The following is a 17512-nucleotide window of genomic DNA, read 5'->3' on the forward strand; positions in this document are numbered from 1 at the left end:
ATGGCTGGTTGTAATTTGGTAATGAAAAAGTCAGGATGACCTGAAATTTAGTGGTGATAAGGCTTTCCTGATTCGCAGTGAGGAGACTTGGCCTAGGGCCATTGTGATCTGAGCTGGGTGACTAAAACTGTCCCACAGATGTCTTTAAAGAGAATGCCCCTCGGTTTCCTTGAAGTCCAAAAGGAAGTATCCATCCTCCTCTTAGGAGAATTTGTTACTCTCCTTGTAAATAAAAGCAATGGGAAATGTGACTCTTCCAACAGTTGCCAAGCAATTTAACAAGAGACAGAGATAGACATTGCATTGAAACAGAAAGAAAGATAGAGACAGTCAAGATACAGAGACAAAGACATTAGAGGAAGATACAGAGAGCAGAGACATTGAGATAGACAGACTGAGAAACCAAGAGAGATAGATACAGAGACAGAGACATTGAGTCAGAGACAGAAAGACAGCTATCAATCCAGAGGCTCCTTTTTTTTTTTTTCCTTTTTTTTTTTTTTTTTTTTTTTCTGCTAATGGCCCACTAGTTTTTGCTTTGCTCTTCTCATCCTAGTCTGCAAACAAACGCTGGGTTTTATTTTACTATTTTGTTCTCTCTCATTTTCCCCCACTCCCCCACCATGCTTTTTATTTTCTGCTAAAAACTTGACAAAGCTGTTCAGATTTAGGAAAAGATCAAGACCCGTAGACAAATAAATAGTTCCTTTCTTCTACAAAAAATGGTTTGATTTCCTTCGGGGTCCTGCCTTCTTCCATTTCAGGATGACTCTAAAAGGCACTTAAAATTGAAGCTACTCACAAATGACCCTGTCACAAGAGAGAGATCCAAATCGGAGATAAATTACTTTTTCAGTTAGAATTCTCTTTGGCGTGTCTAAAGGATAAAGTGATGATATGTTTTATGTGTTCCCTTTCCCTTCCTATTCTCCTCCAACTGGATTTAGTAAGAAAATGAACACATCAGATGAATATACCCCCATTTTCCTTTTTTCATGTTAAATTCCTCTTCAGGTAGGCTTTTCATTTGAAAACCTTGAAAGCTCTAATCTAGGTCTATGGTCCCATCCCCTCTACCACTATCACCATGACCGCATATTAGGAACATTAAGAACAATCATTCCTTGATAAATCTTTCCATGCTTAAAAACCATAGCTAGTTTGGAACTGGGCTTTCCCTCATTAGCTTAAATTATCAGTCAGACCACTGAATGGTGCTTTCTCTTTGTAGGCTTAGTAAGGGTGATAAGATAATTTGCCTTTTCAGGGTTGTGAGGGCTCAGTGATGACATGGACAGCCAGATGTTTGTGAATATACCTCTGGAGAGATCTACGAAGTCAACAGATAGACTGAAGTATTGCTGGCTGCAATAGGAGCACCATGTAGAAAGATCCTGTGATTTAGTCTAATCAGTGTTGAGTAATCAAAAATGGGGAAAGGAACAAAGGCTCACTAATCTCACAATAAAATAGTGCAGAATAAAGACTTGGGTCCAAATCCTGGCTCTACAAATTACTACCTATGGGGACCATGACAAATTATTGATTTTTCTAAGTCTCCCTAAAAGAGAAGTCAGACTGGTCTCTATAGTTCCATCTTCCATGATACTATAATCTATGATCTATGATGACAGAAGGCCAGATTTGGTCCTTGGTCCATAATTTGTTGCTCCTGATCCAGTCTAAATTCCTCATTTTAAAGATGAGGACACTGAGGCCTATAAATGATTTACCTAAAGTCACAAAGTATATAGCACAGCAAGTTCACAAATTCAGGTCTTCTGATTCCAAGTCTGGGTCTTTTTCAACTAGAACCATAGCATCATAGATGGAGACCTAGGAGGGTCTTTAGAGACCATCAAGTCTAGTCTTTCATTTTTGCAAATGAGAAGAATAATGCATTTTTAAAAAGTTAGGTGTCTTACTAAGGGACTTACAGCTATTAAGTGTCTAAGATAGAATTTGAATCCAGTTCTTTCTGAATACAAGTCAAATGATCAGTTCATTATAGCACCCTATCACTACATCACGTTTCTTCCTGGTATGTTGATATAGGCTTGAAGTTCAGTAGACTGACAATTTCTAGTCCATATAATGTGATTCAATTTTTAGAAATAATGGTGTTCCTATAACCAGAGAGGATCATTTGACAGTGAAGCAATGTATAGAGGAAAAGAAATTGTTCCTCTGCTGTTCCCTAAGAAAAGCATAAGATCTGTGTCAGTAGTCCTTCTTCATTCAGAGAATCTAAGTACAAATGAGATATCTCTAAGTATCTGGATCATTGATTCTATCATAAGAGTATCAGTATGTGACACTCCCTCAAGAATAATTACCACTTCCACCTATAAACACACATACTGACAAAACTCAAAACATGACCAGTTTGACATATAAGTAATTTGAACCATATGGGATTTTTGTAGTCCTTGGAACTTATTTTATTTCTCTGAGCAACCTTATATCTTAAAAGTTTTTAGAGTATTTTTCCCATTTTGTTGCTTCTCTTCGTGGTTAAATAATCCAAAGTAATAAAACTAATGAAAAATACTTCTCAAATACTCTATGCCAAGCTGGAACAAACCCTGGGGATACAAATATAAAAACAAGACAGTCCATGCCCTTAACATGTTCATATTCTGGTAGGAGGAAATAACATATCTAAGGGAATGGTGGTGATGATGTTTTCTTTGGGGAAATCACAGGAATGATAAATAAAGTCATAGGTCTCTCAACTGACACTCTTTTAAAAGCAACGATCTTGATTTTCTTACTGTTCAGAAATTAAGAGTTGAAAAGTAAAGGAGAAAAATTGGTTAAGTGGCTAGAGTGGCAGTAAAATGGAGGGGGACAGCCAAATGATTAGTTTTTAGTAGTTTTTTTTACCACCTGCCCCTCTAAGCTGACATTGCTGTTTATCTCCATTGGTTAGTAGTTCCCTTCCTTTTCAGGAGATGGCATTTTTTTCTTTCTTGCATTGTCCTTCATAGCTTCTCCCTGCTCTACAATTCTTATATCCATTTCAGGTTCTATCTTGTGCTCTCCATTGTTTGGTAGTTTTATTCTCATCTAGTAGTTGGCAATCACCTAGTTTCTTGTGCTATCATACTTCAGAGTCCCTTCTTGCTATTCAATTCTGTCCAACTCAGGTTCTATCTTGGCCCTCCATTGTTTGGTAGTTCTACTTTCCTCCAAAAGATAGCGTTCATTGACTTCTGCCACTGTCATCTTTTCCCAATGATCAGCTCTCTTAACAATGGTGTATAAGAACTTAGTATCACTGTATTTTTACATCTCAAGGTGGCACACCTTGGCCATTCTAAAGTTTATTTTTATCACGGTGCCCACAATCCTAAATATAACAAGAAGGCCAGAGAATGTATGTGGAAAGGGGAGGCGGGGTAAAGAAGGGAGAAGTTATAGTAACCTTCTCATTTTTGTATTACATAAGAAAATTTCCATCTTCAATCCCCTGTAAGTTTATGATGAAATATTATCACTTTACCTTCTCTTATTCCCAGGATCTGGGTAGTACATTTTCTATTCATATCATTACTTCTCCTTGGACCTCAGGATTTTAGACAACATCCCTACTTTCTTTTCAATTGTTCCTCTACCCCATCTTTCTCCAAGGCATCTACTGTTATTTGGTCCATTCAGTTGTATCTGTGACTCCATTTGGGGTTTTCTCAGCAAAAATGCTGGAAAGGTTTGACATTTCTGTTTCCAGCTCATATTACAGATGAGGAAATGGAGACAAGCAGAGTGAAATGATTTGTCCAGTGTCACACAGCTAGTGTCTGAAGCCATATTTTAACTCAGATGTTTCTGATTCTAGTGTTCCATGCACTGTGCCACCTAAGTCAGTTGATCCATGTTAATCAAATTACCTGAGGCTGTTTTCTGAGAAATCTAGGTAAAAAAAGGAGGGGAAATGGTTAAGGGAAATAAATAGGACAACTCGAAGTATATGTGCCACTGGTAATGGACCACTAGTTTCATTTTTGTGAATAGAATAATAAAGCAAAAAAAAGGAGAGTGTGGAACAGAAATATATTTAATATTGTCTCAGTATTCTGTTGTCAAAGAAGTCTTCCTTTTATGTGTGCTATTCTTTCTGCTGCTCCAGGTTTTTTGACAATGGCCGCTGTGTCCTGACCTGTCCCTCAGGGAAATTTGAGTTTCAGAACCAATGCCATCCATGTCACCACACTTGCCAAGAATGCCAAGGAAATGAACCCTCCAACTGTACCTCCTGTGGCACAGGTAAGCACAGCTGACAGTTACTTCTTCTGTACCAGTAGTTCTCAAACTTGTTTTCAGTATTTTTATCCTATTAAAAATTATTGAGGATATCTCCAAAGCGTTTTTGCTTATCTGGATTATATTTATAGACATTTACCATATTGGAAATAAAAACTATTTTTGAATTTGTAGACCCTCTAAAAGGATTTCAGAGATTCCCAGGATTCTCTAGACCATACTTTGAGAACCACTGTTGTACTGTCTCAGATCCTTTCCTCAACTGTTACCATTCAGCTTTATTCAGGAACATTCTCTTATAGTGTTGGGATGAATCTCAACAGCTACTTATCAGTGCTCTTCAACACTGTAGGGAAGTATTACATAATGATTGAAAAGAAGAATTTTAGTGCTGGATGCTGTGCTAAGCCCTGGGAATACAAATACAGAAAAGAGTTCCTGTCTTCAAAAAGCTAAAAAAAAATAGACTATAGTCTATTAGAGAGAGAAAACAAGGATACTGAAGTTACTAAAAGTGTGAATAGTTTAGTTCTTGAAACTTAAATCTATAAATGTTGTTTGATTTTAATTAAAGTTTACTCTAAAGAATGTTATCCTGGGAACTGAAGGATTTACAACATTTAGATAAGATACCATTCTTGCCCTCACAGAACTTATATTTGTGGCAATTAAAAGGTTCAAGAGATATAATTTCTGGATAATTTAATCATTGTATTAATAACAAAGCATTTAAAAGCATAGTCAGTTGGCCATATCTTAGACTAAAAACAATCATGATGGTGCTAGGTTCACAGTTTATATATCCTTTAAGTAGGTGTTTCCCAGCATGGGATTAACCCTAATTGGTTAACAATTAACAAAAGAATAAATATTAAAAGAAGGGCTGAGAGGGATATCATGACATCCTTGGACAGAGAGAGTATCTCTATAAATAGATCACTCCCAATCTTAAACAATTTAAACAAAAGGGGCTGTCGCCACTCAAGCTTGATTGAATGGAATTTGCCTTAGAGTAGAGATTCTTTGTGAGGTTGAATGGGATCTGATAGAGAAGGTTAACTCAACTTTCAGAGACTGAAATCTTGAAAATAGAAAAAGGGAAAATTCTAAATGTCCTCAAAGCATTAATTATTAATAATCCTTTCTTTCACACTGTAATGGAAAGATAACACATATCATAGAAAACTATAATATTAATAATATATAGGTGTGTGAGAGAGGTGTAAGTAATATATTTGAGATTCCAAGAAAGAAAAGTTACTGCTCCTTGGAAGGATCACAGAATGCTTCCTGGAAAAAAATAAAATTTGAATTGGGTTATAGAGAACAAGAGGATTTCCACAATAGGCAATAGAGGCATAAGGGAGATTGAGAAAAAAAAAATATGGAAGTGGTCAGCTTCAGAGTTTATGCAAAAGATAGCAAATAATATAACATGGCAGAAGCATTGAGTAGGAAGTGAAGAGGATATGATAAGGTTAAAAAGGAGGGTCAGCACTAGATTGTGAAGACTTGAACACCAGACTTATGCTTCAAGCATTAGAGAACCACTAAAGGGATCTTAATTAATACTATATTGTGGTGGAGCCAAGATAGTGGAATAAAGCCAGGATGCTGCTCAAGCTCTCCAAGTTTCCCTCGAAAATCACATGAAACCAAGCCTCTGAACAGTCTGATAGGGTGAAAATATGCTCCAGCTCAAGATATATTGTAAAAACTTCAAGAAAGATCAGTTCACTGTGGTGAAAAGGGGTACTTAGCTCAACTCAGACAGAGTCTGGGAAAGCCAGCAAGAGGGTCTTATTCACAGCAAATCAGCTACTGAGACCCTCAACCCTAACTCAGTAGTAGTCAACCAGTAGGACTGTCTCTAGTTCCAGTCCAGAAGGCAAATTCTTGGAAATCAGGCTATTTTCTGGAAATGGCAGATAGTTATCCCCTGAAAAAACAAGAAGCCCTTGTACTCAAAACCAAGTCTCAGAGCTGCACAGAAAGCTTGGAACAGTGCCCCCTCTATTCCAGGAGCAGAATTCAATCTTAAAAATAAAAAATCATAGGAAATACCAAAAGAAAAGAAAAAAAAAAAAATGAGCGAGAAACAGAAAAGAAGTTTGACCATAGAAACTTACTATGGTGACAGAGAAGCCCAAAACACCAACACAGATAAGAACAAAATGTCCATAGAGGAAATCTTTTATTATTATTATTGTAGCTTTTTATTTACAAGATATATGCATGGGTAATTTTTCAGCATTGACAATTGCAAAACCCTTTATTCCAACTTTTCCCTTCCTACCCCCCCACCCTCTCCCCCAGATGGCAGGTTGACCAATACATGTTAAACATGGTAAAGCATAAGTTAAAATACAATATATATATATATATATATATACATATACATACACATACATGTCCATACAGTTATTTTGCTGTACAAAAAGAATCGGACTTTGAAATAGTGTATAATTAGCCTGTGAAGGAAAAACAAAAATAGAGGGATTAGGAATTCTATGTAGTAGTTCATAGTCATCTCCCAGAGTTCTTTCCCTGGGTGTAGTTGGTTCAGTTCATTACTGCTCCATTAGAACTGATTTGGTTCATCTTATTGGTGAAGATGGCCATGTCCATCAGAATTGATCATCATATAGTATTGTTGTTGAAGTATATAATGATCTCCTGGTCCTGCTCATTCACTCAGCATCAATTCATGTAAGTCTCTCCAGACCTTTCTAAAATCATCCTGCTGGTCATTTCTTACAGAACAATAATATTCCATAATATTCATATGCTACAATTTATTCAGCCATTCTCCAATTGATGGGCATCTACTCTGTTTCCAGTTTCTGGCCACTACAAAGAGGGCTGTCACAAACATTCCATAGAGGAAATCTCAAAGAGTGATTTAAATTGGTCTCAAGCCCAAAGAGGCTTCTTGGAAATGCTCATAAAAGACTTTAAAAGGCAAATAAGAGAGATAGAAGAAAAAATGAAAAAAGAAATGAGAAGTATGTAAGAGAGTCATCAGCTTGAAAAAGGAAGGAATTCCTTAAAAATTACAATTGGCCAAATGCAAAAAAAAAAAAAAAAATACATTGAAGAAAACACCCCTTTTAAAAGTAGAATTAACCAAATGGAAAAAAGAATACAGCTAACTGAAGAAAATCACACATTAAAAATTAGAATGGGGCAAATGGAAGCTAATGACTCTATGAAACAAACTAAAAAGAATGAAAAAATGGAAGAAAATGTAAAATACCTCATTGGAAAAATAGCCAACTTGGAAAATAGATCCAGAAGAAACAATTTAAAAATTATTGGTCTTGCTGAAGGTCATGACCAAAAAAAGAGACTGGGTAGCATTCTTCAAGAGATCATCGAGGAAAACTCCCTCAATATTCTAGAAACAGAGGGAGAAGTAGCCATTGAAAGAATCTATCAATCACCTTTGGAAAGACACCCCACAAGGAAAATCCCAAGGAACATTGTTGAAAAACTCCAGAAAAAATCTCCAGGAAAAAATACTTCAAGCTGCCAGACAAAAACAATTCAAATATAAAGGAGCAACAGTCAGTATTACCCAGGATCTGGCAGCTTCTACAATAAAGTATTGGAGGGCCAAGAAAACCATATTCTGGAAGGCAAAGGATCTGGGGTTACAAGCAAGAATTAATTTCCCAGTGAGACTGAGCATCATTTTTCAGAGGAGGCAGCGGATCTTCAATGAAGTAAGAGACTTTCAATCACTTCTATTGAAAAAAACAGAATTAACAGAAATTTAATCTTCAAACAGAACTCAAGAGAAGCATAGATGGGAAAATGATATCTTGAGAATTGTATCTGTTACCAAGACAGAGAGAGGGGGGCATCACTAGCCTGAGGGTGTGGTTGTGAATGGACTCTGATGTGATGATATCAAAGAAGGAAACATTAAGAAGTGAGAAAAGGATTGTACTGGAAGAAGAAGAAAAGGCAAGTATAATGGAACAAATTACATCACATGAAGAGGCACAAAAGATCTATTACAATCCAGGCAAAGAAGTCAGAGGAATGAGCATTGTTTGAAGCCTGATCTCCTCAATTTTGTCCCAAAGAAGAAATAGTTTATTCAGTTGGGTTTAGAAATTAATCTAATCGTATAGATTAGGGAGAGGAAGAGGAAAGAAAAGGGAGGGACTGGATAGAAAGGAGAGCAGAAACACTAAGAAAAAATGGGTGGAAGGAGGAAGTGGTGATAGAAGATAAAGAGTGGGCAGGCTGGGTTAAAAAAAACAAAACACTACTAAGAGAAGGGGGAGTGTGATAGAAGATAAGACAGTGGTTGGGTTAGGTCAAAAAAAAATGGAAACACTACTAAAGACAGGGTAGAAAAAGAGAGCAAAAGTATATCCAAGGGAGAAAATAGGATGGAAGGAAATACAGAACTGGTGATTATAACTCTCCCATAAAATAGAAGCATAGTGGATTAAAAGCAGAATCTTATAATATATTGTTCACAAGAAACATATTTGACACAGAGAGACACATACAGAGTAAAGGTAAAAGGCTGGAAAGAATTTATTATACTTCAGCTAAAGTAAAAAAAAAAAAAAAAGCAGGGGTAGCAGTTCTGATCTCAGATAAAGCAAAAAATAAAAGTACATCTAATTAAAAGAGATAAGGAAGGAAAGTACATATTGATAAAGGGTACCATAAACAATGAAATAGTAACAGTTTTAAATGTATATGCAATAAATGGTAGTACATACAAATTCCTAGAGAAGATATTAAGACAGAAAGAAATAGACAACAAAACTATATTAGTGTGGGACCTCAACCTTTGCCTCTCAGAATCAGACAAATCTAACCACAAATAAACAAGAAAGAAACTAGGGAAATTGATAGGATCCTAGAAAACCTAGATGTGATAGACCTCTGGAGAAAATTAAATAGAAACAGAAAGAAATATATCTTTTTCTTGACAGTACATAGCACCTACACAAAAACTGACTATGTAGGGCATAAAAACTTCACAATCAAATGCAGAAAAGCAAAAAGAGTAAAAGCTTCCTTTTCAAACCATGATGCAATAAAATTATGTTCAATAAAGAGCTAGGGAAAGATAGACTAAAAAACAATTGGATATTAAACATTCCAATTCTAAAAAAATGAGTAGGTCAAACAATAAATCACAGAAACAATCCATAATTTCATCCAAGAAAGTGGCAATAATGAGATAACATACCAAAAGCTGTGGGATGCAGCCAAAGCAGGTCTTAGAGGAAATTTTATATCTTCAAATATCTACACAGATAAAATAGAGAAAAGGGAGATTAATGAATCAGGCATGCAAGTGAAATGCTAGAAAAAGAACAAATTAAAAACCCCCAATTGAATACCAAATTAGAAATTCTGAAACTCAAAGGAGAAATGAATAAAACTGAAATTAAGAAAACTATTGAACAATTAATAAAACTAAGAGTTGATTTTATGAAAAAAAATCAACAAAATAGCTAAACCTTTGGTTAATTTGATTAGAAAAAGGGGAAAAAAACCAAATCACCAGCATCAAAAATCAAAAGAGTAAATTTACCACCAATGAAAAAGAAATTAAAACAATAATTAGAAACTATTTTGCCTAACTGTATGGTAGAAAATCTGACAATCTAACCAAAATAGATGAATATTTACAAAAATATAAATTCCCCAGATTAACAGAAGAGAAAAATTACTTAAATAATCCCATTTTAGAAAAAGAAATTGAACAAGCCCCTAATGAACTCCTTAAGAAAAAATCTCCAGGACCAGATATTTTATCTAATCATTATTGCTCACTAGGTACTAGACCTAATTTTATTTCCATAGTTGGAAAAAAAATACATTTTGACTTTTAGTGTTTGACATTTGGGAACAAAGTTCCAGTTTGCCTTACCCTAGTCACAGCTCTGTCAATGCTTGTTGTTGGCCATTCCTTCTATATAAAAGTTGGGAATGGACCACAGACTCTTCTAGTCTATCTCTTATGGCTTCATCTTGAACCTCCTTTTCCCACCATCTACCCCAAGCTCCCAACAAGGATGAAGAAAGCCACTTTCAAACCTACAAACTCCACAGAACCAGGGTAGGATCACATGACTGCCTCCAAGAAGTTGCTAGAAGGAAAATAAAAAAGGTGTGGAGGATTTGTTCCCCCCTCTATTATTGCGAAGTATATCACCAGGGAACATCAGAGAAAAAGAGGTATAAACTAGGCAACATTTGAAGACACGGTTTTCTCTCTCTCTGGGATGAACACACATATACTATAAGTTGTACAAGTTTTAGCAAAAAAAAAATTTTGGCATTGTATGAAATAAGATGAAGACTAAAAAAAAATCCCTTTTGACTTACTGAATATGAAGACTGACTAGTCACAATGTATGTAATAAGTTAGGATGTCTTGTTATACTGCTTTTTCAAATCTTATTTTCCTTATAGTAAGTTATTGACATTAAAGACAGCTGGAGATAGACATGTGAAGCAGGTGAAGTTGATCCTTTGAGAGTCCCCAGTCTTCCACTTCTACTTTTGTTCTTTATTTTCTCTATTCCTTTCCCTTGACATTTGGGTCTTAGTGATCTTATCAGTTTTTCCCACACTCATCTGAGTACGAATTTGCCAGAGTTTTGCCTCTAGGGAGAATATTAATTTTAAGCCTCTTCTATGAAAGACTTTGTCCTTAGAAAACACAATGAATAGGCTGCTGTCTCTACTCTGCCTACACTTCAACCTGGCCTTGACTCATTCTACAGTTTTATGATATTACATCAATTTCAATCCCATGAGCTTGTGGCAAGGAATTCAGAGATTTAAGGCTGACATTTTAAACCTGTGGGCGATTCTAATTATCATCTGTAACAAAGTGTGCTTAGATCATCATAAATAGGGCCAACCTTTGACAGATGTCATAAATGAACAGTAGCCTGTTGCAGATGACTAAAGAAAGCAGGACTGATGCCTTTATTGTTAAACCAAGGACAGTATATCTTCCTAACCTTTCCAAACAGGCTGAATATTTTAAATACTAACACCCTTCCATTCCATTCATTTTTCTCTCTTTAGTAGAATCCAATAGGAAGATAATAGAAACATCTTTGACCGAAGCTTCCCAAGTATGTATTTGTTCAACAGATATTTCTGGTCAAAAAAAGCTTCATTATAATTGATTGTGACCCTAGTGGATAGAATAATAGACCTAGAGAAAGGAATGTTAGAATTGAAAGTCTGCCTTTGACACGTAATAACTGTATGACCCTGGGCAAGATAACTCACTGATCTGAAATTCAATTTCCTTCTCCAAAAAATAGGCATAATAATACCTATTAGCCCTACCTGACAGGATTGTTGAAAGATAATTATATAAAATATTTTTCAAATTTCAAAGCACTATATATCCCAGTTATTGTTAATAATAATTAATAATAATTCAGAAAGACAATAGTAGCAATGGGCATACATTCTAACTTATTTCTTGTTTGGAGTTATATTCTGGGAATAATGATGAAAAAGTCATCATACTTTATAGTAACTTTATGTCTGATATACAAAGTCTCTGAGATCCAGGCCTCCTTTGGTGAAAAATCAAAATCCATGTCACACAAGTAAATTTCTAGCAGAGTCCAGCAATGGAATTAAATTTAAGGTGGATTACTGTCAATTAGCACGTGCATCCAACTGCATTCTTTTCCTTGTAACTGGAAGGTAGCCATGTGCTATTCCCCTTTGGGGCTAAATGAAACCAGCCTCTAAGACTTTTGGTTTAAAGACCCTTACTTAAATGCTGTTTAAATTAGTTCCTTTGCCCAATGGAAGAAGACTGACTACAGAGTCAGAAGACTTAGTCTCTAATCCTGTCTTTGATACTGGGTAAATGATCTTGGGCAAGTCCATTTAAAATGGGGAGAAACATATTTCTACTGTCAATCTGATAGGATTTACATGGCATCTTGCTGTAAAAAGGAAAAATCATAGGCATGTAGATAGTGTATGCTGGGTATACCCAAATTATCAATCCACCAAAAAGTATTTATTAAATGCCTGTTATATACCAGGGATAATGTATGCAAAAAATCTTTTTTGGCATTTTGTGCTTCATTTCTAAAGCCTGTATTTTTTTTTCTCAATAATATTTCATTTTTTCAAATACACATAAAGATAGTTTCCAATATTTATTTTTGTAACATTTTGTGTTCCAAATTTTTCTCCCTTCCTGCTTTACCTCCCCCTCCCCAAGACAGCAAGCAATCTGATATAGGTTAAATATGTGCAATTCTTTTAAAAGTATTTCCACATTTGTCATGTTGTACAAGAAAAATCAGACATGGAGCTGGGGGCAGGGGTGGGGGAGGAAGAGGAGAGGGAGGAAACCATGAGAAAGAAAAAACAAAAAACAAAAAAAGGTGAAAATAGTAGGCTTTGATTCTCATTTAGTCTCCGTAGTTCCCACCCTAGTTCCATCCCAAGTCAATTGGAATTGTTTTGAATCACTGCATTACTGAGAAAAGCAAAGTCCATCATAGATGATCATCACATAATCTTTCTATATTTTAACAATGTTCTTGTTTCCGCTCACTTCCTCAGTATCAGTTCATATAATATTTCCAGACTTTTCTGAAATCAGCCTGCTCATTATTTCTTAAAGAACAATAGTATTCCATTACATTTATATACCATAACTTATTCAGCTATTCCCCAGTTTATGGGCATCTGCTCACTCAATTTCCAATTCCTTGCCATTACAAAAAGAATTGTTAAAGCATTTTTGCACATATCAGTCCTTTCCCTCTTTAAGATCTCTTTGTGATACAGACCCAGTAATGATACTACTGGATGAAGTCTGTATTTTTAAAGAGTATTTCATTCATCATTTTTTTAAAAACTAAGTTTAGTTAAGCTTTAGTTTCTTTAATGATTTCAAATGACTTGATGGCTGAAATTAATTTTCTATAATTGACAAAAGTAATATCAGATACAATAAATATATTTTTAAAATATTGAAATATTTTAAATGTTTTAAAGTATCTTAAATATAAAATATTGACTATTAAAAATGAAAATATTAATTAATAATTTAAAATATTTAAAACATTCCCTAATGAAGTCTCTTTGCATATTATGACTTGAATTTATAAGAATTTATTTAAATTGAATTTTCATCTCCATTTTACACTATCAGTAGTTCTCTTTATATCCAACTGCAGTTATTAAGAACCTGCAAGATATAAGAGCTGGAGAAGATAATGACAAACCACTCTAGTATTATTGCCAAAAATCTCCAAAATGGGGTTACAAAGAATGGAATATGACTGAAAAATGACTGAATTACAAATGTGCAAGAATTTATGTGATCATAGGGTTAGAGACAAATGAGAAACCTAAAATCTTGGATAATTCTTAAAGTTTATGATTTTATCAATGTGGGTGCTCTTTCCTCTAAATAGACTATGCTCTCCCTGTGAGTTCATCTTTGATAATCAATATTAATCAATTGACTTGAAGACAGTATTAACATCTTTTTATATTCATGTACCAGCTTTTCATTGCTATTGCTCAAAAGAAAATAGAAAGTTTTCTTTTAATAGCACCAAGGTCATCATCTCCACTACAGTAACCTATTTGTGTAGACATGCTTAGAGCACTGAACTTGGAGTCTGAAAGTCAAGCCCTGACTCAGACACTTACATAGTTTTGTGACCCTAGGTTTAACCTCTCCTAGTCTCATTATCTCATCTTAAAAATAGGAAGAGTACCTACTTTTCAGAGCAGTCATTAAAGATCAAATGAGATAACATATATAAAGCACTTTACAAATCTAAAGTATTATATAAATGCTATTATGATTGTTGTTGGAAGATGATATTTCTCTGCAGTAGATTATGGCCTGTGTGTTAAAGATTTATCAGTTTCACCAATTTTCTTATTTAAGTTTTTTAATACTAGTTCTAGACATTAGATGAAGACTTGATGTTTTTAAATTCCCTTTGAAATATATTCTTAGCCCGTTAAAAAATTTATTATATATAATGAATTTGTGGTCTTGCTGAACTTCCTATGTCTTCCTGGAAGTTATGGGATATTTTATGAAACAATCTAGTCTAGGCTCCTTGGTAATTTTTTACTATGTGAATTCATAAAGAAGAGATATTTTATATGCATATATACATATATACATATACAAACCTACACATATAAACACACATAAACCCAAAATACATACACACAAACATACATATATACAAATATACCTATACAAACACACACAAGTGCACATATATATAAATGTATCTGCACATACACACATATAAGCATACAAAGATAAACACACATATATACATATGTACATACATCCAGCCACACAAGTGCACACATATATAGCTATACACATGCATATACATATATACATACACACATACAAAAACATACACACAAGACAAAATTGGAAAAACAGTCAAGGTACAAGTGTGTATGTGGGATTTTTCTTTCTTGCTTCCTATGTGACTTTATGTATATAAATAGTCATTTTCCAATGTCACTGTACAAAAGGAAATATGGTATTATGACTAAAGGGCTGATCTTGGTTTCAGAAAGACTTGTTTTCAAATCCATATTCTACCCCAGACTAACTGTATGACCCTGGACTAAAGAAGCAAAAATTAACATTTAACTTCTTTCTCCCATTTCATGCCATTCTGCCTCTGTTTATCCATATAAATTATTTTGCATGTATTTTGTTTTTGAGAAGCAGCTTCACATAGTGAAGAGACAGAACTAACTTTGAAATCAAGATCTGAGTTCATGTTCTTTCTGTAATATATTAGCTATATGATCATGGACAATCCCGTTCAATTCTGCCATGTTACATGGGGGTCTCTCTGAGACCATAAATTACACAATGGTGCCCAAAAGGCTTTAATAAAGGGAGAATCCTCAGTGGAAATGGCCTATATAATGAAATCACAGTTCTGATCATAGATGTAACTAGGGACACAAATATTTAGATGCAAACACAGCATGCCTCAAAAGTTTTGGTGCAGTTTTAAGCTTTGAAAAGTTCAGAAGTAGAAATCCTCCAAACTTAACTTGCCCCCCCCAAAAAAAAACCTTGAAAATATAATTATTTAGATTGTTTTTTACACTTAGCTTTTGCAAATTTTGAATATGTTTTTAATTTTAATAAGATGGAGCAACCTGTCGTTATGCATTGCAATTTCTGGATGACCTTTTCTCAGATCTGTGAATTGGTGGAGGTAGGTCATCTGTTTGACCACCTTAGTCACTTAATATATCTCCATTCAACTTTTTCTTGTAGATTCTCATCAAAATTGTCATTTCTGTATCAAAGACTTGTTCTTTGGATGAGCTTAAAGATAGGATTACAAATATAATCCTTTTCATCGCTGACAGTAGCTGATTCTGATGAGAATCTATCAAATTCGAAGGTGACAAGAGCAAAATAGAGCACAAAATGGTGTTTATGTTAAATTTTCATAAGAAACATGCTAATTTTTAATTTTAAAAATAGTTAACTTTTCAAATAGTGGAATATTTTTTGTAACTTAATAACATTTAAGTATCTTCAGGGATACTTAGGCGGTAGAGTGAATAGAACACTGATTTTGAAATCAGACAGACATATTCCTGAGTTCAAATCTGATTTCAGATATTTATTAGTTGTGTGACTCTGGGTAAGTTACTTCATTCTGTTTGCTTCGTTTTCCAAATCTATAAAACAATGAGCTGAAGAAGGAGATGGCAAACTTCTCCAGTATCTTTGCCAAGAAAACCACAAATGTGGTCACAAAGAGTTGCTCATGACTGAAATGACTTAACAACAATAAAAAAATTATACTTTTGAAGTTGTCAAAGTTTGAAACTATACCAAAAATTTTGAGATACATTTGTGTGTACATATACTCATATACACATTTGAAATTGTATCATTTATAACACAACAATCATAACATGTAACAATGTTACATATATTCATAATGCAATGTCAAAATACATGTATATTTAGTGTATTTACTTATCAGTATATGTGTCATATGGTTGCAAGCTTGGGGACAGGAAAGCTCATCTTCATGAGTTCAAATCTGACTTCAGATACTTACTAGCTGTGTGACCCTGAGCAAGTCACTTAACCCCGTTAGCTTCAATTCTCTCATTTGTAAAATGAGGTGGAGAAGTAAATGGCAAACCACTTTGCAAAGAAAACCCCCAATGGGGTCAAAAAGTATCAGACACAACTAATCAACAACAAGAACAATAATAAAAACAACAATAATAACATATGTGTTATTTCCCTTCAATAGTATATAAATTCCTTAAAGACAAGAACTGCTTCAGTTTTCTTCATTGCAATTTCCTCATTTCATTCTTCATTGTATCTGACCTAGCACCTGGCAAATATTAGGGATATATTAAATGCTTTCTCCACTGTGCTATACAGGATCTTTTGGATGAGAATTACTACTACTACTACTACTACTACTACTACTACTACTACTACTACTACTACTACTACTACCGCCACCATAATCACTTCTCCCTCTCCTCTCTTCCTCCTCCTCCTCATTTTCCTTCTCATCCTCCTCCTTCTCCTCCTTTTTCTTCTTCTTCTTGCTCCTCCTCCTTCCTCCTCATTCTTCTCCTCTTTTCTCTTCTTCTTCTTCTTCTTCTTCTTCTTCATTTTTTCTTCCTTCTCCTCCTTTTCCTTCTCTCTCCTCCTCCTCCTCCTCCTTCTCTTCCTCCTTATCCTCCTCCTCTTACTTCTCCTCCTCCTCTTTTTTCCTCCTCCTCCTCTTCCTCCTTCTCTTTTTCCTTGTTTTCCTCCTTTCTCTTCTTCTTTCTTCTACTACTATTACCATTTCTTCTCCATCTTCTCCTCCCCTCTCCCTCCCCTTCTTCTTCCTCTTCCTCCTTCTACCATTACTACTAGTACTATTAGTAGCAGTAATAATAATTTTTAAAACTGAGAGTAACAGAGTGCTTTACACTTTGCATAGTACTTTGGACACATTAACTCATTTGATCCTCATAATAATCTTATGAAGTATACAGATGTTCCATCCATTTTATTGAAGAGGAAAGCAGAGCAGCTAGATACCACAATAGATAGAGCACTGGTCCTGGAGTCAGGAGGACTTGAGTTCAGATATGATCTCAGACACTTGATTTGACTTATAAGTTATGTGACCTTAAACAAGTCATTTAAACTCAATTGCCTTTAAAGAAG

At 34.7% G+C, this 17512-nt stretch overlaps 1 protein-coding gene across 1 annotated transcript in view; it reads left to right on the top strand.

The window, feature by feature from the left end:
* Nucleotides 1–17512, top strand: part of PCSK5 (proprotein convertase subtilisin/kexin type 5) — a 611928-nt gene that overhangs the window by 495496 nt on the left and 98920 nt on the right. Inside the window, exon 22 of the mRNA XM_031939641.1 lies at nt 4130–4266. Coding sequence (XP_031795501.1) covers nt 4130–4266 — 137 coding nt within the window. The remainder of the gene's footprint in view (nt 1–4129; nt 4267–17512) is intronic.

The sequence above is a fragment of the Sarcophilus harrisii genome, chromosome 1, assembly GCF_902635505.1.
Source record: "Sarcophilus harrisii chromosome 1, mSarHar1.11, whole genome shotgun sequence".
In the NCBI taxonomy this organism is placed as follows: Eukaryota; Metazoa; Chordata; class Mammalia; order Dasyuromorphia; family Dasyuridae; genus Sarcophilus; species Sarcophilus harrisii.